This window comes from Oncorhynchus mykiss, chromosome 10 (genome assembly GCF_013265735.2).
Source record: "Oncorhynchus mykiss isolate Arlee chromosome 10, USDA_OmykA_1.1, whole genome shotgun sequence".
In the NCBI taxonomy this organism is placed as follows: Eukaryota; Metazoa; Chordata; class Actinopteri; order Salmoniformes; family Salmonidae; genus Oncorhynchus; species Oncorhynchus mykiss.
In genome coordinates, this window is record NC_048574.1 from 20,912,560 (window position 1) to 20,935,825 (window position 23,266).

Sequence of the window (23,266 nt, forward strand, 5' to 3'; positions counted from 1 at the left end):
AGGATCAACTGTTCTGCCTTATTATTATTCGACCATGCTGGTAATTTATGAACATTTGAACATCTTGGCCATGTTCTGTTATAATCTCCACCCGGCACAGCCAGAAGAGGACTGGCCACCCCACATGTGCTCTCTCTAATTCTCTCTTTCTCTCTTTCTTTCTCTCTCTCAGAGGACCTGAGCCCTAGGACCATGCCCCAGGACTACCTGACATGATGACTCCTTGCTGTCCACCTGGCCGTGCTGCTGCTCCAGTTTCAACTGTTCTGCCTTATTATTATTTGACCATGCTGGTCATTTATGAACATTTGAACATCTTGGCCATGTTCTGTTATAATCTCCACCCGGCACAGCCAGAAGTGGACTGGCCACCCCACATAGCCTGGTTCCTCTCTAGGTTTCTTCCTAGGTTTTGGCCTTTCTAGGGAGTTTTTCCTAGCCACCGTGCTTCTACACCTGCATTGCTTGCTGTTTGGGGTTTTAGGCTGGGTTTCTGTACAGCACTTTGAGATATCAGCTGATGTACAAAGGGCTATATAAATAAATGTAATTTGATTTGATGATTTGAGTCAATTGGAGGTGTACCTGTGGATGTATTTCAAGGCCTACCTTCAAACTCAGTGCCTCTTTGCTTGACATCATGGGAAAGTCAAAACAAATCAGCCAAGACCTCAGAAAAAAAATTGTAGACCTCCACAAGTCTGGTTCATCATTGGGAACAATTTCCAAACACCTGAAGGTACCACGTTCATCTGTCCAAACAATAGTACGCAAGTATAAACACCATGGGACCACACAGCCGTCATACCGCTCAGGAAGGAGACGCATTCTGTCTCCTAGAAATGAACGTATTTTGGTGTGAAAAGTGCAAATCAATCCCAGAACAACAGCAAAGGACATTGTGAAGACGCTGGAGGAAACAGGTACAAAAGTGTCTATATCCACAGTAAAACAAGTCCTATATCGACATAACCTGATAAGCTGCTCAGCAAGGATGAAGCCACTGCTCCAAAACCACCATAAAAAAGCCAGACTACGGTTTGCAACTGCACATGGGGACAAAGATCGTAATTTTCTGAGAAATATTCTCTGGTCTGATGAAACAAAAATAGAACTGTTTGGCCATAATGGCCATCGTTATGTTTGGAGGGAAAAGGGGGAGGCTTGCAAGCCGAAGAACACCATCCCAACCATGAAGCACGGGGGTGGCAGAATCATGTTGTGGGGGTGCTTTGCTGCAGGAGGGACTGGTGTCAGGTGTGGTCTGCACAACCCAGAGGGTGGTCTGCACAACGCATCACCGGGGGCGAACTACCTGCCCTCCAGGACATCTACAACACTCGATGTCACAGGAAGGCAAAAAAAGATCATCAAGGACAATAACCACCCAAGCCACTATCTGTTTACCCCGCTTCCATCCAAAAGGCGAGGTCAGTACAGGTGCATCAAAGCTGGGACAGAGAGATTGAAAAACCGCTTCTATCTCAAGGCCATCAGATTGCATAAACAGCCATCACTAGCACAGAGAGGCGGCTGCCTATCTACAGATTTGATATCATTGGCCACTTTAATAAATGGAACACTACTCACTTTAATAATGCCACTTCAAGAATGTGTACATATCTCACATTACGTATCTCATGTATATACTTTATCCTACACTATCTATTGCATATGAGCTGCTCTGTCACTGCTCATCCATATATTTTATATATTCTTATCCCATTCCTTTACTAGATTGTGTGTTAAGTTTTGTTGTGGAATTTGTTAGATATTAGGTTTTGTTGTGGAGTTGTTAGATATTACCTATCTGACTGCTGCACTGTCAGATCTAGAAGCATAAGCTTTTCGCTACACTCACAATAACATCTGCTAACCATGTGTATGTGATTAATACATTTTGATTTGATTGATTTGAAAGGAGGATACCTAGTCAGTTGTACAACTGAACACCTTCAACTGAAATGTTTTCCGCATTTAACCCAGGGTCTTCCTAATGTTTTGTACACTCAGTGTATACCATTTAGCAGACGCTTTTATGCAAAGAGACTTAGTCATGCGTGCATACAATTTACGGCCCGGGAATTGAACCCACTATCCTGGCGGTAGAGCATGGCACTTGCAACAACTGAGCGACAAAGGACCTTTTTAAGCTTGTAATATTTATTTCTGATGAACATTTCTTTATATTTCTATGCCGTTGAGGACTCCTTTCAGTATGCTACATCTGTTGACTGATCTGTGCCCAACTTCACGGATTGACGTGAATTAGTGTTGAAGCATAGAAGTGTGTCAGGGATAATGTGCGGTTCATTGACGCCACGCGCCCCTCGCTCGTTAGAATATTAATGTACGAGCGAACAGCAGTGGCCCTTCCCCCTCTAAATCACGCACACACTTTAGAGTGAAGCAATTTTTATGACTATGCTTGAAAGGGTTTGTTCTCAATAAACTGGTTACTTCAACATCTCTGCGCAATTTCTAACAAATGAGTCTATTCTCTGTATAAAACGCACTCGGCTACACATATTATTGGTAGGAGATTATATAGTAGGCTAATAATTAAATTGACTATATAGTCCAACATCCCATAGTAACTGTTTCAATATTAAGGTTATTGAAGTGTATGGTCTAAAGTAACGTATAGCTAAACTAGCCAACTGGGCACAGACGTCAATTTTTGTTTTATTTGGTTGAGTTGTCAAACAACGTGAAATCAACCAAAAATGTCACCCTGTCATTGGATTTAGGTTAAAAGTTGCATGACAAAATACGAAATTCCCTTACTTTGATGACTTTTTAATAAATCAGTTTTCCACGTTGATTGAACGGCATCACATTTAATTTTTTGTTGAAATTACATTGATTCAACCTGTTTTTGCCCAGTGGCGGGCTACTGCCACTCAATATTTTGCAAATGTCCAATGTTAATAGACGCTATTGGGCAGATGATCAGTATTGATAGCCTGTGGTATGCATTTGAATCATTCACCCCCCTAATACAGTTTATGAAATAATGATGTAGGCCTATAGGCTATACTGGCAAAAGGCCCATGCACGACAGATGCTGGAAATACCACCGTTGGTACCCCCTAAATCAATATGCATTAAGAAAGTTTTGCGCAGTTGGGAAGGATGGTTCGAGAAAACAATAGTGTGTGGAGACACCGCACCGTAGACCATGTGCCATTGATTACCATACAGCTGTTCGCATGGAGTTCACACAAAGGCAACTGCCATGATATCCAAAACTCTAGCGCGAGTGCCCTCCCCAATTCAACCAGTTAACAATAGATCCCCGAATATCCCCGAGGCGCACAATGAAAGGTCTTATCCGTAACCTGTCTGCTTTTGTCGGCTAGCACGCGTCTGAGCAATTATTTTGGGACTGAAGAAAGGGCAGACCATGCAATTCTTCCATACAGCCTTCAGATCGATATTTAGCCTACCAAAAAAACAATAAGGGCAATGAATTATTATGCCAACGTTTTGTGAAAAAAAAAACTAATTTGGAATATAAATTATAAGCCTAAGTATATAGGCTGTATCAAATAATAGGTTATAACCACCTATAACCACAAATGTAGCCTAGTCCGTCAGGTGATACTGTCTATCAATTAATAAACCATTTATTTAATACTGGTAGGCTAAAGTTCTTAAATTAACAACTTTCTCTTTACATGTTTCTAATTTTGTATTTATTTTTTAATGTCTGATAGAAGTTGAATAATTAAATATGTAGGTCTAAACATGCCGTTTTAGATGCAGGTGTCATTCTATTTCCATAGGCTAGCTAGCCCACAACTTCAAATTAGTGGACATTTGGCTATTCGTATTACTGTATAAAATTCATCTTGATCCAATCACACTTTAAATATGATTATGGTCGAAGTATAGGCCTTGCGCCTTCAAATTTTGCTGACAAATTTAATCAGCACCAAATACACACGCATCCCACATCTACTGGTTGTCCCTTGGGTCTTTCCCTGTCCCGCCTCCTAACGCGCGAAGGGGGCGCATCAGGGGGTATAAAACCCAAATCAATCTCATTCAGCACCAGAACCAAAACAAGTGAAGACCACGACCAGGGAAAAGGAAAGAGCGATAACTTTTAATGCCTTTTCACACTTATTTTATGGTGTGACTGCAAGGATATTTTTCCACAGCTTTAGCTATTTGATTTTTTGGGAATAAGCGCGTGCCACTTCTATTGGACACAACGAATGCATACACCTGCGGATTGTTGTATAGCTAGCTACCAACCAAACAACTGACACAAATGGCCTCACTACCCTTTAGATGTGTCTTGGCTTTGGTTGTAATGCAAGTGGTAAGTACGAAACGTAACAATAAGGAACCATTCAATATTGCCTTGCTTTACACACAGCTTAAATATGATTTATAATGTCCAATTCGTTCTTCTCTTGGCAGGTATCGTCCTCTGGAGTGTTCGAGCTGAAAGTCCATTCGTTCAACACTGCCCACCGCATATGCAGAAGGCATAGAGACTGCCACATATTTTTCCGAATTTGTCTAAAACACTCGGAGGACGTTATCCATGCGGAGCCACCATGCACGTTTGGAACGGGACACACCAACGTCATCCGCGCAGATCAGACCTCAATTTCCAGCAGCGCTCCAATTAGAATACCTTTCCATTTCAAGTGGCCGGTAAATAACCGTTTATACATAAATATGAAATGTTAGACATGGAAATATAAATGATGTTACTGTATATCATTATTGCGTAAACTTTAACCCAGGATTTACCTCTATTCCAGGGAACATTTTCACTGATAATTGAAGCATGGAACGCAGAAACCCCTACAGAATACACAGGTAAGGTGTTGTTGCAGTAGACATATTATAGCCTTTCTTTAACAGTCTACCTAAGTTCAAACATTCGGTATGTCAATAGGCTACTAAAATACACATGTTATTGTATATTTCAGACAACCAAAACAACCTTGTCAGCCGCTTGGCAACCAGAAGAAGACTGGCCATCGGCGAGGACTGGTCTCAAGACGTCCACTTCGGAGAGCAGAGCGAGCTGCGCTACTCCTACCACGTATTCTGTGACGAGTACTACTTTGGCGATAGCTGCGCCGAGTACTGCAGACCCCGCGACGACACTTTGGGCCACTACACCTGTGACGAGGAGGGGAACAAACACTGTCTGGAGGGCTGGAAGGGCAACTACTGTTCTGATCGTAAGTACAATCGAGTTAACGTCAATTACTACGTTACTGTCCAGACTCAGATGCTGTCAACCAGTTTGGACGGACTGCACTGTATAGGCCTATTGCGGATGGACTGCACAGTGCACGCAATTATGAATTGATCAATGAGGCTAATGTTATAGTTGGCATTCTCCTTGGTAAAAACACAATTAATAATTTTTAAAGGTTTCACAGGGACAGCATATAGGCAGCATTTAGGCCTGAATGATTGGGGACAATAATTATTACATACAGGCCTAATCACAATAATTATTACACATAGGTCTACACAATCACACCAACAATGAAGCATGTGCAACACTTTAACTCACCCTTGTTTCATGAAAATGTTTGTCAAGTTATTTCTAAATTAAGATTACGTCTCCCTAAAGGATTTCACTTGAATCCTTTAACCAGCCGTTCTACTATTTTAGACAGGCATAATTGCAGGAGTCTTAAAGGGGCAAATTGCAGTAACTACATCCATTTTGTACCTATTGATTCTTGAAGAATATAACTTATAAATGCCCCATGAGCTTAGATCAACTGTCGTATCCCATCAGAAACCAAAATATCCCCTTTGTTTTACTCCAATGTTTGCAAACAAAGTAAATGTTAAAAAACACTGTATAGCCTAAAAAAAATGGATGGTCAGTCCTTGCTTTTATAGCTTAGTCTATGGATTTGAGAGTGCTCAATTTTGGTGAAACAGTGGCAGGGAGTGGCTTTGTTATTGTTTTAACTGCTGATTGCTTGTGGAGTTCAAATGCTTGTGGAGTTCAATCTGCCTTTTGTTCCCCTGTAACAAAAGGAGAAAGAACCGTGACTGCCAGGGACACATGTTGGAGATGCTGTGTGTCTGTGTGTTGCGGGTGTGCGTGAGGCAGAGGGAGAAAAGAAAGAACTGGCTTCTGTTCCTGCGGTTGTGTGCTCACCAGCTGCTTGGTTTAATACTTAAACAGTTGAAGTCTGAGACTGGGCTGGGGAGGGGGGTGAGACGGTGTTGGGTGTCTGAGTGTGTGCATGTTCTGTGATATAAAGCGTAGGGAGGGGTGCCCAATCTGCCCATTCATTGTAATCACCCTCCCATCTCTCCCCTCCTCCCTCCAGCCATCTGCTCGGCGGACTGCAGCGAGAGGCACGGCTACTGCGAGGCCCCTGGGGACTGCAAGTGCAGGATGGGCTGGCAGGGGCCCTCATGCAATGAGTGTGTGCGTTACCCAGGCTGCCTCCATGGCACCTGCGGCCAGCCATGGCAGTGTGACTGCAAGGAGGGTTGGGGCGGCCTCTTCTGCGACCAGGACCTCAACTACTGCACCAACCACCGGCCATGTGCCAACGATGCCACCTGCACCAACACAGGCCAGGGCAGCTACACCTGTACCTGCCGCCCGGGCTACAGCGGCACCAACTGTGAGCTGGAGACCAACGAGTGTGACAGCAACCCCTGCAAGAACGGCGGCAGCTGCAATGTGAGTAATATTTCTGCTTGCAGGAAATAGGTGTTGTTCAATATTGGCTAGTTTAATTGTGTGTTAAACAAACTTTTATTATTATTAAATTAATTTGGAATGCCATGTTTAATGTTTTTACTTAATTGTCCATTTGAGGGTAAAATGGAAATGTATTCTTGACACTAACACAGTGTAACAAACACATTCTAGTAATAAATATGTTCAAATAAGACAATGTCAGAAACATGATCAGCCAAAGCCCAGTCTAGGTGTCTCTAACAACCATACTCTCGACAGTACTCAAAAATACTCTAATGACAATACTCTCTCTCTTTAGGACCTGGAGAACGACTACTCGTGCACCTGCCCCCAGGGCTTCTATGGGAAGAACTGTGAGATCATTGCCATGACGTGTGCCGACGGGCCTTGCTTCAACGGGGGCACCTGCATGGAGACGCTAACGGGGGGCTATACCTGCCGTTGCCCTCCCACATACACCGGCTCCAACTGCGAGAAGAAACTAGACCGCTGCAGCAACAGCCCATGTCTGAATGGTGAGTCTGACTTTAGTGTATCAAGTTCAAGTAGTTAAAACATTTTTTTTTTTTTTTTACATTTGCAAGTATTAAAGTGCAACTGAAGGCAAAAAAACAGCTTATCTGAAAAAAAGCCAGTGGCATCGATGTTATTCAGAAACATTTATTCCAGTGTCAAAATTGACTACAAAGTATAAATAGTATCATTTTGTTCATAAAGTCAGTCTTGTCTAAAACAGAGTTTTGTAAGTGAGTTCGTCATGACTCACTTTTGATTTCGACAATGCTCTCTTGACCACAAACAAAGGATAGAAAGCAGCGGTGAGTGCGCTCTATTCAATTCTACAGCAGAACACAGACGGTGAGACAGACCTGCCTATCAACGCAGCGGATCTGACTTTGTTTACATAAAACAAAACGTCACACATTTTTTTAAACGTGGTAAGATCATAAACAGTTCAGTCATATGTGCTCAAGTGCCAAAAGTAGGATAAAAACAGCAGGCAGGTTCCTTGTTTTAACAGGCGGATTGCACCGGGATAAAATCAATTTTTTAACCTGGTAGTGGAGGTCTTGATGCTCCTCTATCGCCGCCTAGAATAGATGGTAGCTGGGAGAACAATGCACTGGCTGCGTGGCTGGGGTATCGTACTGTCTTTTGGCCTCTAGTGTGGAATCTGTCAGCGTAGATGGCCTCGATGGAGGGGAGAGCAGTGCCAATGATTTTCTCTGCATTGAACACTACCCTCTGATGCCTTTTGTGGTCTTGTGTGTTGGTTTTACCATACCACACAGTGATGGATCCAGCCAGGATGCTCTCTACCCTGACTCTGTAGAAGTTGACTAGAGTGCCTGTGCTCATGCCAAACTTCCTCAGTCGCCTCAGGAATTAGAGGCATTTGTGTTGGCTGACCATGTCAGATCGGACGAGATGGTTAGGCCCAGGAACTTAAAACAGTTCACCTGCTCCAAAAAAATGTGGAAGTAGGTGAAAGTGGATGGAGAGGAGCTTGTCTTGGTTCTGATGACCTCTATTGGTTCAAGTATGCACCTGCTGGTAGTACTTGCTAATGAAGTACTGGACTTGGCTGGTTGAACAATGAATGAATACATGTTTTCAAAGTATATCAATGCACACAACCTAAGCACATCTTCCTGGAGAAAGTCAATAAAATGTTATTCTCGGAAACACAGAACTAAAATCTTGAGTAATTGCATCAGAGGGTTGATTAAGTTCTGGGGGGGGGGGGGGGGGGGGGGTGTGTTAAAAAGATACTAGAGCGAGAAGTGTAATCTCCACTCCCTCTCTGCAGGTTCGGGGAAAGTCTATGGGCCAAATGTCCCCTCCCCTTCTGAATTTCGAAAGATGCGAGCACCTGCGAAATTGTGATTTGTCCAAATGATTAGTGACATGGGAACAAAAGTTCCTCGTTAGTCATTGCATCCCAATCTGTTGACAGAATCATGTTATTTTGATAAAGACAGAAGTCATGAAGACTTAAGAAGTGGCAACAGTGTGATATCCCATGTACGCCATCTTGTACTACTTCAGAATGTGGTAGGCTGCAGTGTACTAAATGGAGCCGTGTCATATGTTGTCTTTTAGGTGGTGAGTGTCTAGACCTGGGTCAGAGTGTGCTATGCCGCTGCCGCTCCGGGTTTACCGGTGCCAACTGCCAGATCAACATCGATGACTGTGCCTCAGTACCCTGCCAGAATGCTGGCACCTGCCAGGACAACGTGGACGACTACACATGCTCGTGCACTTTGGGCTACGCCGGCAAGAACTGCAGTGTGCGTTCGGACGCCTGTGGCCGCGGTGCCAGCGCCCAGCCCTGCCAGAATGGCGGCACCTGCTTCACCCACTTCACGGGTCCTGTGTGTCAGTGTCCAACAGGTTTCATGGGACCTAGCTGTGAGTTCACGCTGCAGCTCAGCTTCCAGCCTGCTTCCCAAATGACAAATAAGCCTTCCTCCGCCACCCTCACCGCCTCTTGCATCCTGGCGTTACTTGCCCTTGGCCTAGCGGCGGGCATCGTGGTGCTGCGGCGGCACCGGCTGCGTAGTAGGAAGCAACTGAGTGACACAGCAGTGTTTAACGACCTGGAGACCGTGATCAACCATTTCCCTAGCGAGAGAGAGGCTTTTCTGGGGCCCAGTGGTCTGTTCAAGATCAGCAATAGCGACCCGCGCCTCAGCTTGGCATCGCTTGTATCGCTGAGCCCCCCAGACGACAGGACAGGCCGGGGACTTGGAGGTGAGCACCGTTCTCTCTCCCCTGGACAGGACTACCTCTGGAGGGGGGAGAGTGGGGCTGGGCTAAGATGAGCCACTGGTCTGGACTCAAGAAGGACAGAAAGAGGATACAGGACAGCCACGTACCTGGGAAGGCAGGGCGGGACAGAAATGGGGAGGAAGAACAGGGGATCGTCAGCACTTCTTTTTTCTCTTTTTATGAAATGATAAATGAATGAAGAAAAGGACAAATGCTACGAATGGTTGGATTCCTGTCATCATTTTTACGTTGCAAATTTAAACAAACAAAGAAAAAAACATTTTGGAAAACAACCTCTCGTCATGAAGAACAACAGTAAGTGACCTCTTGAAGTTCGAGAACTTTAGGAAATCTCCTCAGAGAAAGGTCTTCCACGTCAAATAACCCAAAGAGACGACTACCAATACCACATGACCACTTACGTTGGACACTGACCTATCTATCATTGCCCTTGCTGCAACACAGTCATATTCACCAAATGACTCGAAGAACCATTTAAACCAAATACAGGAAGACCTAATTCTCTGACCTGTATGTTTTTGGAACACCAGCGCACAATAATGACTTATCAATGACCTTCAAGGAGAGGATATATTTTCTGGATTGACTTCACTGTGTTTTTTGTTTATTTGCACATTTCACCAGAACTCTAATTTGAGCAATTCCAAAAGATAAAACATATGTTTGTCATTGAAAAATGTACTGTGATTTCTTCTAATATACATACATCAGTCGGTATACCATCATTTTATTTGTTATTTATTTATTGTGTAAAATGTTTGTCAAATCTTCACCTTTTTTGCCACAAATCCAGAGTTATATTTATGTGATCCTAAATGAACAACCTGTAATGGATGTTCTGCATCTTTGTGTGTTGCTGTGTATTCTAAATAGCCCATGAATACTCCAGGAAGAAACACAAAATTGATTTATGACCTGAAATCAATGAACATGTAACTTTGATACACAGATCATGACATAAGTATTGCTGTTTCTGAAGAACAGCCAGTGTAATTTTATGTTCATGCCAAAGTTTGTGTTTAGTCTGGCATTTGCTCTCAAAAAAATGTTTTGTTGTTGTGTTTGTAATGTGTTGAATAAAGATTATAAAACCATCAGCTTTTCTAGCCTATGGATTATCAACATACAGTACGTTGGCCATATGATATAGGGTTAAATGTTATTCAGTTAGAATGGTTGTTTTCATAGGGGTTTCGTAAGACAATATAGTAGAAACAAGCACTATTTTCATAAGAAAATACAAATTGGGCATTAAGTAGTATTTCACCGACTCTCAAACCTGAATCTGTGGCCCCATTCTTCCTTGCTGTCCTCACTATCAGAGGGTATGATCCTAACTGCTCCATTAGGCTACTTTCACCCATAGAATGTCCCTGTGTCCATTTGCCTGTGAATGTTAGTGGATATGTTGGCAAAAACATTGACCAAGGCCATCATTTTACATGTCTTCCATTTAGCATGATATTCCCCTGTAAAGTAACCTAACTGCACAACGTTGCCCTGAGGCAACAAAAATATAAATATTTTTTTGTATACACTATATATACAAAAGTATGTGGACACTCCTTCAAATTAGTGGATTTGGCTATTTCAGTCACACCCGTTGCTGACAAGTGTATAAAATCGAACACATGGCCATGCAATCTCCACAGACAAACATTGGCAGTATAATTGCCTTACTGAAGAGCTCAGTGACTTTCAATGTGGCACTGTCATAGGATGCCACCTTTCCAACAAGTCAGTTTGTTACATTTCTGCCCTGCTAGAGCTGCCCCGGTCAACTGTGAGTGCTGCTATTGTGAAGTGGAAACATCTAGGAGCAACAACAGCTCAGTCGCGAAGGGGTAGGCCACACAAGCTCACAGAACGGGACCACCCAGTGCAGAAGCGCGTAAAAATCGTGTTCCAAACTGCCTCTGGAAGCAACGTCAGCACAAGAACTGTTCGGGAGCTTCATGAAATGGTTTCCATGGCCAAGCAGCCGCACACAGTGGTGTAATGCTCGCCGCCATTGGACTCTGGAGCAGTGGAAAGGCTCTCTCTGGAGTGATGGAAATGCTCTCTCTGGAGTGATGAATCAGAGCGTGACGTATGCTTGTTGTTGTTGAAAGCTGTTGAACACTGAAACCTGTCGAAAGCTGAAACCTGAACTAAAGACCTCGGTTTAAAATGTGGACTGTGTTGACTTTCAATGTAGCAACTGCTTGCTTGCAGAGGACTACAGGAGCGAAGTAGCTACTCTTAGCAAGCAAGTAGCAAACCTACATAAGCTACTGGGGAACCCACGCCCACCTACTTTTCCTTTTTCTTCCACCCCAGTAGCCGGACGCCGCTCTGGTCTGGTGGAAGTTGAACCGCCTTGTCGGCTCCCCACAGCCGACTGGCCGGTGCTAGGCAGGGTTCCTACCCCGACGGGGTCTCCCACTTCCCTGGAGAACAGAGCTGATCTTGACCCAACCAACCAGCCATGGAGGTATGTCACCTGCCGTGGAAGTCAAGGAAGTCGCACTCTGGCAACGGGGTCTCCATGGAGATGTTGAGCCCGGAACTGACACAAACCAGAAACAGCTTTGCCGCCCTGGATCCAGAGGTTCAGGCGCATTTGTCCTTTGTGGCTTCCCAATCAAGATTGGATCCGGAGGTACCTGCGTCTTCGTCCTCGGCTCCGTCTCTCTCTCCGGTGGCTTCTACCTCGGGTTCAGATCCTCGAAGCTCCCAGCCTCACCAGACCGTGAGGCTGCCTGAGAGACTGGCCCATTCAACATCACCAGCTGTCATTATAAGCAGCTCTATGGTGAGAAACATCTCGGTCACCAAGGCAAAAACCCTGTGAAGTAATATGGCTACAGGTTCATCTGCCTCACCTAAAGCCCATTCTTGTGGGAAGCTGCTATAGACCAAGTGCTAACAGTCAGTATCTGGGTAATATACAGTGCCTTGCGAAAGTATTCGGCCCCCTTGAACTTTGCGACCTTTTGCCACATTTCAGGCTTCAAACATAAAGATATAAAACTGTATTTTTTTGTGAAGAATCAACAACAAGTGGGACACAATCATGAAGTGGAACGACATTTATTGGATATTTCAAACTTTCTTAACAAATCAAAAACTGAAAAATTGGGCGTGCAAAGGGGGCCGAATACTTTCGCAAGGCACTGTATGTGTGAAATGCATGATAATGCATGTGATATCAACAGAGAAGTATATTTTCTGGATGATTTAAATATTGACTGGCTATCGTCAAGCTGCCCACTCAGGAAAACACTCAGTTAACCTACCAGGGTAGTTCAAACAGCACAGGAATTAAATCATCAACATGCATTGATCACATCTTTACTAATGCTGCAGATATTTGCTTTAAAGCAGTATCCAAATCCATAGGATGTAATGATCACAATATGATAGCCATATCTAGGAAAACCAAAGTTCCAAAGGCTGGGCCTAATATAGTGTATAAGAGGTCGTACAAGAAGTTTTGTTGTGATTCATTTGTTGATGATGTAAAGAATATTTGCTGGTCTGTGGTGTGTAATAAGGAGCAACTAGACGCTGCACTTGATCCCTTTATGAATCTACTTATTTCAGTTACTAATAAGCACACACCCATTAAGAAAATGACTGTAAAAACTGTTAAATCCCCTTGGATTGATGAGGAATTGAAAAATTATATGGTTGAGAGGAGTGAGGCAAAAGGTATGGCAATTAAGTCTGGCAAACATACTGCAAATTAAGAAATCATGTGACTAAACAAAATGAAAAGAAAAAGAAACCACAATATGAAACAAAGATCAATTATATAAAGAATGATAGTAAAAAGCTTTGCGGCACCTTAAATGAAATTTTGAAAAAAAAGCCAACTCTGCTCTTTCATTTATTGAATCAGATGGGTCATTCATCACAAAGCCCACTGATATTGCAAACCATTTTAATGACTTTTCATTGGCAAGATAAGCAATCTTAGGGATGACATGCCAGCAACAAACGCTGACACTACACATCCAAGTATATTGGACCAAATTATGGAAGACATGAATTGTACTTTTGAATTCCGTAAAGTCAGAGTGGAAGAGGTGAAAAAATGATTGTTGTCTATCAACAATGACAAGCCACCGGGGTCAGACAATTTGAATGGAAAATGACTGAGGATAATATCAGATGATATTGCCACTCCTATTTGCCACATCTTCAATTTAAGCCTACTTAAGAGCGTGTGACCTCAGGTCTGGAGGGAAGCTAAAGTCATTCCGCTACCGGAGATTAATAAAGCCCCCTTTACTGGCTAAAATAGCCGACCAACCAGCCTGTTACCAACCCTTAGTAAACTTCTGGAAGAAATGGTGTTTGACCAGATACAATGCTATTCCACAGTAAACAAATTGACAACAGAATTTCAGCATGGACACTCAACAAGCACAGTACTTACACAAATGACTGATGATTGGCTGAGAGAAATTTATGATAAAATGATTGTGGGGGCTGTCTTGTTAGACTTTAGTGCAGCTTTTGACATTATTGATCATCGTCTGCTGCTGGAAAAACTTGTGTGTCATGACTTTACACCCCCTGCTATAATGTGGATAAAGAGTTACTTGTCTAACATAACAAAGGGGGTGTTCTTTAATTGAAGCCTATCAAATATAATCCAGTTGGAATCAGGAATTCCCCAGGGTAGCTGTTTAGGTCCCTTGTATTTTTAAATTTTTACTAACGACATGCCACTGACTTTGAGTAAAGCCAGAGTGTCTATGTATGCGGATGACTCAACACTATACATGTCAGCTACTACAGCGACTGAAATGACTGCAACACTCAACAAAGAGCTGCAGTTAGTTTCAGAGTGGGTGGCAAGGAATAAGTTATCCCTAAATATTTGTTTTAACTAAAAGCATTGTATTTGGAACAAAACACTTACTAAACCCTAAACCTCAACTAAATATTGTAATAAATCATGTGGAAATTGAGCAAGTTGAGATGACTCAACTGCTTGGAGTAACCCTAGATTGTAAACTGTCATGGTCTATAATAACGCGATGCTCTGCCTTCTTAACAGCACTATCTATCAACAAGGCAGGTCCTACAGGCCCTAGTTTTGTCGCACCTTGACTACTGTTCAGTCGTGTGGTCAGGTGCCACAATAAAGGACTTAGGAAAATTGCAATTGGCTCAGAACAGGGTAGCACAGCTGGTCCTTGGATGTACACAGAGAGCTAATATTAATAATATGCATGGCTGAAAGTGGAGGAGAGATTTACTTCATCACTTATTTTATTTATGAGAGGTATTGACATGTTGAATGCACCAAGCTGTCTGTCTAAACTACTGGCACACAGCTCGGACACACATACATAACCCACAAGACATGCCACAAGAGGCCCCTTCACGGTCCCCAAGTCCAGAACAGACTATGGGAGGCACACAGTACTACATAGAGCCATGACTACATGGAACTCTATTCCACATCAAGTAACTGACGCAAGCAGTAAAATCCACTCTGTCCAGCGTCCGTGATTTGGTCTCAACTCTCCAGTATTTGAACACTAACACTCACTAATGCTCATGGCTGAATGGAAGCAAGTCCGCAGAGCAATGTTCCAACATCTAGTGGATATGGAATGCCGTTTGGGGCTTTGCGTGTCAAAAAGATACACGTTAAATAACACTATTTGACATGTCAAATAACACTATGTAAACTATATGCAAATATTGGCCAATCACTATATGAAAAACATTCATCATCACCAACAAACGACTAAGTCATGTCGAACCTTGAAAACATGAGACTGCTTTTTAAATTTTGCCAGCCAAGTGCAACCACCTTTGAACCACCCGATCCTCCTGGGGTGGTTGTAAAGGTAGGATTAATTCTGGTAGGTTAGGTATTACTTGGAAAAAGTCAACATTTAACCGGCACAACTACCTAGTAACGTTAGCGTGCTAATGATTGCAACAGCTACCGTGGGGTGCGCGAGTATGGGCGGCATCGATTATGCTGAGTGTCATTATTGTAACTTGTATAACGTTTTCACATGTCAGATTTCAATCGTTCAGGAGACGGAATAATGCTGGAGTCCAAAGGCGGAAAACCGGGAGAAGCAGGTTGATAACTGAGGGTTTGCCTGATCGCTGACCCTACCATCCGGCAGCTGAACAGGATATGTACATTTTCCCTATTTCCATGTAGTACATGAGGACACAGTGCGAATGCGATGCACAGTGCGAGCTTTGTAAGTAAGCTAGGTGTGAATCTATCTTGTGATTAAACATAGACTTACTGTAGGTTATTTTACTGATTTAAAGATCATGGACTATTTCCCTGTTGTATATTAGGATACGTTTTTATTAGATTTAAATAATGTTTCCATATCTCAGTATCTTTAGAGTATCCTGTGAGGTAGATCAAAGTATCCTATCCACCAATTCAACCACACCATCTCTGTCCTCCATTGTCTTGGCAACAATCCTTTTTTTGTAGGGGAACTAGCCTCCTCCTGTCTGTCTTAAAGGCCTCTACATTTGGATTCATCTGGGGGAATGTTGAGCATGCAGGTGGCCTTGGAGCAGTAAGTCAACTCTGTCATAAATCTGTGAAGTACTTGTCATTACCTCCTCTAACATAAGTATTTTTAATCAGTCCCCCCCCCCCCCCCCCCCCCCCCCCCTAAATCAATACACATCACTATATTGTCCTTAACACTTATTTTAAATATACATACCGTCTCTAAACCATAACACGTTCAAATATTGTCTCAACTCTCTTGGGCTACTCGAAGCATTGGGGAACCACCCGGACACGTCTCAACTCTCTTGGGCTACTCGAAGCATTGGGGAACCACCCGGACACATCTCAACTCTCTTGGGCTACTCGAAGCATTGGGGAACCACCCGGACAGCTTCCGAGCACTTTTTGTGGACTCCATAAAGCCTCCCACTGCCAGGGACCTGTTTAAAGTAACCTATTCCATACCTGGCGGCAACCGGCGGTGTTTGGAGAACGACACCATCTGCCACTGGTTCAACTGGCTGGCTGAGGTGCAAGGTAAAATAGTAAATTGTGATTTAAATATGTATTTTAAATGTTTTACTGTGTACTCCTCAGACAGAGAATGTCCTCCTCTAACAGTGGCGATGGTGTTGGAGTTTGCTACTGGGGCAACGGTGGTGCCACCCCTGGGGTTTGAGGACACCCCGACCATCGAATTCCTCCACACAGCGCGAGGGCATCTCGCTGGGCAGCAGAAGAAGAAAAAGTTCCCAGAGGCAAACACGTGTGCTGTGACACTAAGGCTCCCTCTTCATAGCACCTTCAATACCTTTAGGGAATTCATGACCTCCGGTATTGTGAATTCCCCACATTTCGGTTTTGCATAAAAACATTTTTACGATACATAATTGTATTTAGTAGCACTAAATTACAGTAGCAATTGAGTGTTGGAAAATGTAACTGCACATCAACATTTAAGCATTTATCTACTTACATCTGTTTTGTTTGTACAGTGCATTCGGAATGTATTCAGACCCCTTGACTTTTTCCACATTTTATTACGTTACAGCCTTCTTCAAAAAGGTTTAGTTTTTTTAGAAACACTTTACTGACACTTCACTAATAACCAATATCCTTTGCTGATGTTGACTGAAGTACTGCTGCCATATTGCAGCCAACTCATCCAAATCTGATCATTTGATGTCCTACATTAAGAACAAATTAACTTCAGCCATTATCATTTAATTAGAACTACATGAAATAAGGCTTCCCATCCACTGCATTAAGTGACAGCTCCACTTCTGGGAACTGCACCTTCGTAGTGACTTATCGAATTTCAAATGCATTGATCCAAGAACTAGATCCATTAGTCCTAGGCTCTCCAACCCTGTTCCTGGAGAGCTACCCTCCTGTAGGTTTTCCATCCAACCCTGCTCCTGGAGAGCTACTTGTCAGAGAGAGAAGGCAGCTGAGAAAGCAGTGGAAGAAGGCCTCTGATGCAGAGAGAGAAGGTCTCATGCTACTCCAAGCAGACATTAAATGTCGGCTGGCAACCTTGCGAAGAGCGGAAAACTTAAGGAAACTTCGTAGGAAGAAGGAACACTCAAGAACACGGTTCTATAAAAACCCCTTTAAGTTTGTCAAAGATCTCTTCGCAAAGGAAAAGTGCGGAATCCTAAAAACTCCAAAGCCTGAACTGGAAGAACATCTGGAAAAGGTCCACCAGGACATGAAAAGGCATGAGCAGATAATCATCCCACATGACATCCCACCTATTCAACCACCAGAATTCAATCTGGACACTGACCCTCCAAAATGGAGGGAAGTAGAGAACGTTGTCCGAAGAGCTAGAGCGGCCTCGGCTCCTGGGCCTAATGGAGTACCATACAAGCTCTACAAGAACGCCCCGGATGTTCTACGCTTTCTTTGGAGGCTCATGAGGATAGTGTGGCAGAAGGAAATAATACCAAAGGCATGGCGAAGGGCTGGTGGTGTGCTAATCCCGAAAGAGAAGGATGCGACAGACATCAGTCAATTCCGACCAATCTCCCTTCTCAACGTCGAAGGGAAGATCTCTTTCAGGATAATAGCACAGAGGCTGTCCACTTATCTGGAAAGGAACAAGTACATTGATACATCTGTACAGAAAGCAGGCATTCCTGGTTTCTCTGGTTGCCTGGAACATACTAGTATGATTGGCACCAGATCCAAACAGCTAAGAAGGACAAGAGAGACCTCTATGTCATCTTCCTCGACCTGGCCAATGCCTTTGGCTCAGTTCCCCATGAACTCCTCTGGGAATCCGTCAACATTTTCCACGTACCAGAACCCATCACTACACTGGTAAAGGCCTATTTCCAAGACCTGCAATTGTGTTTCACAACACCTGACTTGACAACAACATGGCAGCGCTTGGAAGTAGGCATAATGGCAGGCTGTACAATTTATCCTCTGGCCTTCACTATGGCCATGGAAGTCATCATCAGGGCATCGAGATGGGTGGTCGGCGGTGAGAGAACTAAGGAAGGGCTCCGTCTTCCACCTATCCGAGCATACATGGATGACATGACTACACTGACCACCACTGCAGCATGCACCAGGCTGCTACTTGCAAAACTGCAGGATAACATCAAGTGGGCCCGGATGAAAATCAAGCCAAGCAAATCTCGAAGCATCTCCATAGTCAAGGGACAGCTTAAAGATGTGAGGTTCTGCATTGGAGATGACCCGACACCAACGGTGTCTGAGCAACCCATCAAGAGCCTGGGTAGATGGTACAACGAAAGCCTCCGGGATAAAGATCAAGTGCAGCAAGTAAGGCAGGACATCGCCGACGGTCTTGAGAACATCAATAAGACCCTACTGCCTGGGAGGCTCAAGCTTTGGTGCCTACAGTTTGGACTTCTCCCCCGGGTAATGTGGCCACTCACCGTCTATGAGGTCCCAATAACAACAGTGGAGAAGATGGAACGAACCATTACCTCATACGTGAAGAAATGGCTGGGTGTCCCACGATGCTTGAGTAACATCGGCCTCTATGGCAAAGGGGTCCTTGAACTACCTCTTACAAGTCTAACGGAGGAGTACAAGTGCTCTAAAGTAAGACTTCAGATGACATTGAAGGACTCCAAAGACCAGACCATTAGCAAGGCTGCACCTCCCCTACAAACTGGACGGAAATGGACATCATCCAAGGCTGTGCAGCAAGCAACATCAGCCCTGAGACACCAAGACATTGTGGGGAATATCCAGCATGGAAGAGGAGGCTTTGGCCTGGCAGCAAGCAAACCAACGTTCCATAAGGCAACAACATCTGAATGCAGATGTTAGTGGTCGAGGAAGTGCGCAGACAGGAGGAGATTGCAAGAAGTGCAAAGGCTGTCTCTCTTGCTAAACAAGGGCAATGGACGCGGTGGGAAGGCCTGGAGAGGAGAAAGATCAACTGGAGTGAGCTTTGGCAAATGGAGGCAAGCAACATCAGCTTCATCATAAGAGCTGTTTATGATGTGCTTCCATCACCAAAAAATCTACATCAATGGTATGGCGAGGACTCGACCTGCCCCCTCTGCCCAGCTCCAGCGACTCTCAGGCATATAATGACAGGTTGCAAGACCAGCCTCTCACAAGGCCGCTACACCTGGAGGCACAATCAGGTCCTCAAGAGCCTGGCTGCAGCGCTTGAGACCAAGAGAAGTGCAACCAATTCATTACCTCCAAAAACAAGCAATCCCGTCAAAACAACAACATTCATCCGGGAGGGACAGAAAAGGCCCAAGTATCCTCCTACGAAGCCAGAAACTGGACACCTAGCCATGGCCCGGGACTGGAAGATGCTTGTCGATATTGGCCAGCAACTCATTTTTCCACCTGAGATTGCTTCTACCAACCTTAGGCCAGATATGGTACTCTGGTCCCCTTCACGAAAGGCTGTGTACATCATAGAGCTCACAGTCCCGTGGGAAAACTCTGTTGAAGAGGCCTACGAGCGTAAGAAACTGCGTTACAGAGTTGGCAGCAGACGCAACTCAGCGTGGCTGGAATGCAAAAGTCTGGCCAGTTGAAGTGGGATGCAGAGGATTCGTGGCTTCTTCCACCATCAGGTTGCTGAAAGAACTTGGAATCCATGGACAGGCTCTGCAGCAGACCATCAGAGCAGTTTCTCAAGCAGCTGAAAGAGGCAGCCAGTGGATCTGGATCAAACGGAAGGACCCTTGCTGGGCTATAACGTCATGACCCCCCACCCCCACCTGAGAACCCAATTCAGATCCCTCCAATTTGAGGAGGGCATATGAGGTATGCGGTCAGCTGTAGGACTGGCTCAGGGAAGAGGACGCCCCTGCCTTGCATAGTCCCGTGGGACATCTAAATTGGGCATGGGACACAAGCTAAGGCTTGATCACCCTTTAGCTGGCCACCTTTGATGAGAGTGTTTAGTGATTAAAGGCCGAAACACCCACTGATTCGAAGGCACACTACTGAGGATGTGTCCCAAAATTGACATCTTAACCCAGTCTAAGAAATAAACCTCCCATGCCACTCTGTCAACATCACGGCAAATCTCATGCGAGTGCATTCCATCTATTGGCACAATGGACAGTTTTTAACATCTCGTCCCGTGTTTTATGATTCTGATTATGTTACTAACTGTAATAGGTTGCTGTTAATCACAATTATATAAAAATGTAACGGGGCGAACCACTATCTTCAACGTTTATTTTTTAAACTAAAGGGCATTCTCCACACAATTATTTATTTTAACAATTTATAAAAGTCCCATTTGGGCATTACAAAAATGTAAGTTGTTTTAATGTCCATTCAGAATGTTTTGTTGTCCTCCCACAGCAGGCACGCTCTGAAGGCGCCAATCCAGTGCTTGCAGTAGGCCTCTCCTGGGTAGTGTTGTACTGAGTGGAAGACAAATATTGTGTCAGCAGATGGAATGCTGTGCTAAAGCGCCATAGAACAAAATACAATAACCATCAATCTTAACAGTACCTGACTCTCTCCAAATATGGCCAAACAGAATCGTACTGGAATGGGGAAGTACTTAACTTTTGTTAAGGCCACCTGTGTCTAAACTCTGGTCCCCATCCGTTTAGAGTTGAAGATGTCTATCGTACCTTTCTAGAGACCAAATCATACAGTGTGTGAAAGAGGGGGAATGTTACTATTATACCTTTTATAATACTTTTATAAAAATGAACTGATTCAAAGGAACGACTGGCGCTGAAGATATAGCGTCCAATCCCTCATCCCAGTAGGGGAGTATCAGGGGTGTATGTAGAAAGTCAGGTTGGAGTAGGAATGAGTGGCGCTGAAGATATAACTGCCATAACCCTCTGTAGATTGTCAACTCCCAGGCTGCCTCTGGGGCCTTCCAATGGAATTATTGTCCGCAACAGTTCCATCTGTGTGTTGCTGATGGTGAACTGGATTTGTGGCACAATCACCCATTCCGACCAATAAAGAGCTGTGGCGCCAGTGGTTGGGGGAGCTGAGGTGGTGGTTGAATTTGGGGCGAACAAATCCCTTACTGCTGTCAGATTGGCCATCTGCATTGCCAGGGAACCCAAGATGAACAACTGCAGAGGTGACTGCCGTTGGTCAGTCCTCAGCCCATGGCGGTTCCACTGACTGGCAAACACAGCAAGATCTCTGTTCACCTGTGGCAGGAACACAAAGTGCAGTGCCCACAGGTCCACTTCTTTGTTGATGTCGATGATCTGCTCCGTCTCCAAGAAGGTGAACAGGTCATGGTAAATGTTGGAGACTCCATGCCAGACGTCCTCCCCCACAGCCGCTCTATCCTCTGGTTGTGAGTGCTACTTCCTCTGAGGGCACTTCCCCTCTCGCCACCCCTGAACTGCTCCATAAAGGCACAGATAAGGTTGTTTTCACCACCCGATCACATCTCACCCGGGATGGTACTCTGTAGCTGGTGATTGCTGCTTTGAATGACTCTATGACTGGTAATCCTGTTGTTGTCAGAGGCCTTCAGAAACACAACAAGTCTGTTGTAACCAGTCACAGCACCATGGATAACAATCCTCAACCTAAAAAACAAGATACATTTGTTTTACAAAACCATTTTTTTCTCTTATAGTGACACCATTCTGTTTTCATTGATATCAGCTCGCTGATCCTCTCATCCAGCTGAGTGTCTGACAACAGTGAGTAGGACCTGAAAAGCTGAAAATGACTAAAAACAAAAAGATACATCAATCAGGAATGTGATCAAATCTAGAGATCTCCCTCTTGTGTTGCAATTGCTTTATTCAATTACGATAACTTACCTCATGCGCTGCTTGACCACAGAGTGCGACACATTGAGAACATCTGCCATTTGTCTGATGGTCATATGAGGAACTCAAGCTGCTCCTTGGTGATGTGATACTGCCTTCCCTCCAAAGGCACTTGTTAGGATACTGAAATAAAAATTACAATAGATAATTACAAAATACCCTCCTAAAAACTTTAGGTTAAAAGACTATAAGATTACCATATAGAATTTAGGAACAGCAGTATAGGCCAACCAAATGTTTTTTTGTTCATTGATTGACTTGACACAGGAGACTTAACACAGGACAAGTAAAATGATACAATCTCAGCCTTTGCCACACATGCTGTACAAAAACATTGATACAAATGTAACAACTTGCCATCTTCGTTATGTTCCCGTTGTTGGATGTCATTTGCCTATTGTAGGAACTTCTCTGCAACAGCAATTAGATTGCTGGCCATCTCTTCATCAATCAAATGACCGCTTGCCCACCGAAGGCTCCGCAACATGTTCGCTAGCCTGAAAAATAGACCGCAGACCCGATGGGTCCAGTGACAATTTATCTGTATGTAGTTAACAACCCCTAAAGTGTTCTCTTGTCTAAACTGTGCCAACTCTGAGCCTCCGACCTATGAAGACAACCATGCATAGACAGCCGATGCAGTTTTAACTAACGTACTTTAGCTACAAACTAGCTTTAAAAAAAGTATTTTCATTCAACATCGCTAGCTAACGTTACTGTACAGCAGTAACTAGTTAACGTTTTATAGATTCCATAATTAACGTTAGATTATGAACAATTAACTTTAGCTAGCTATCTTGAGTTCAGTTAAATATCAATGGCAGACAGATCTAACGTTAGCTAGCTAACGCCGTTGGTAGTTAGGTACCGTTAGTGTTATATTATGTCGTTACTTTTTTTGCAGCTGTTACACCCCTCACCCTCAACACCTAATGTTAGATAGCTAGCTAACATTAAGTTAACGTTACCTGGCTATTG

The 23,266-nt window shown here is 43.9% G+C and overlaps 1 protein-coding gene across 1 annotated transcript; it reads left to right on the forward strand.

Annotated features, from left to right (window-relative positions):
- The first annotated feature begins 4,049 nt into the window (after positions 1–4,049).
- LOC110533488 (delta-like protein B) lies at positions 4,050–10,599 on the forward strand. Its single transcript, XM_021617751.2, has 7 exons — positions 4,050–4,330; positions 4,432–4,671; positions 4,782–4,839; positions 4,953–5,210; positions 6,330–6,691; positions 7,011–7,227; positions 8,816–10,599. The coding sequence occupies exons 1-7, from the start codon at positions 4,280–4,282 to the stop codon at positions 9,535–9,537; spliced, it is 1,908 nt and encodes a 635-aa protein (XP_021473426.1). The 5' UTR covers positions 4,050–4,279; the 3' UTR covers positions 9,538–10,599.
- Positions 10,600–23,266: the final 12,667 nt, after the last annotated feature.

Coding starts and splice junctions, on each gene's coding strand:
- LOC110533488 (XM_021617751.2), top strand. CDS start 4,280: ATGGCCTCACTACCCTTTAGATGTGTCTTGGCTTTGGTTGTAATGCAA. Junction 4,331..4,431: donor CTTTGGTTGTAATGCAAGTG/GTAAGTACGAAA, acceptor TTCTCTTGGCAG/GTATCGTCCTCTGGAGTGTT. Junction 7,228..8,815: donor CAACAGCCCATGTCTGAATG/GTGAGTCTGACT, acceptor GTTGTCTTTTAG/GTGGTGAGTGTCTAGACCTG.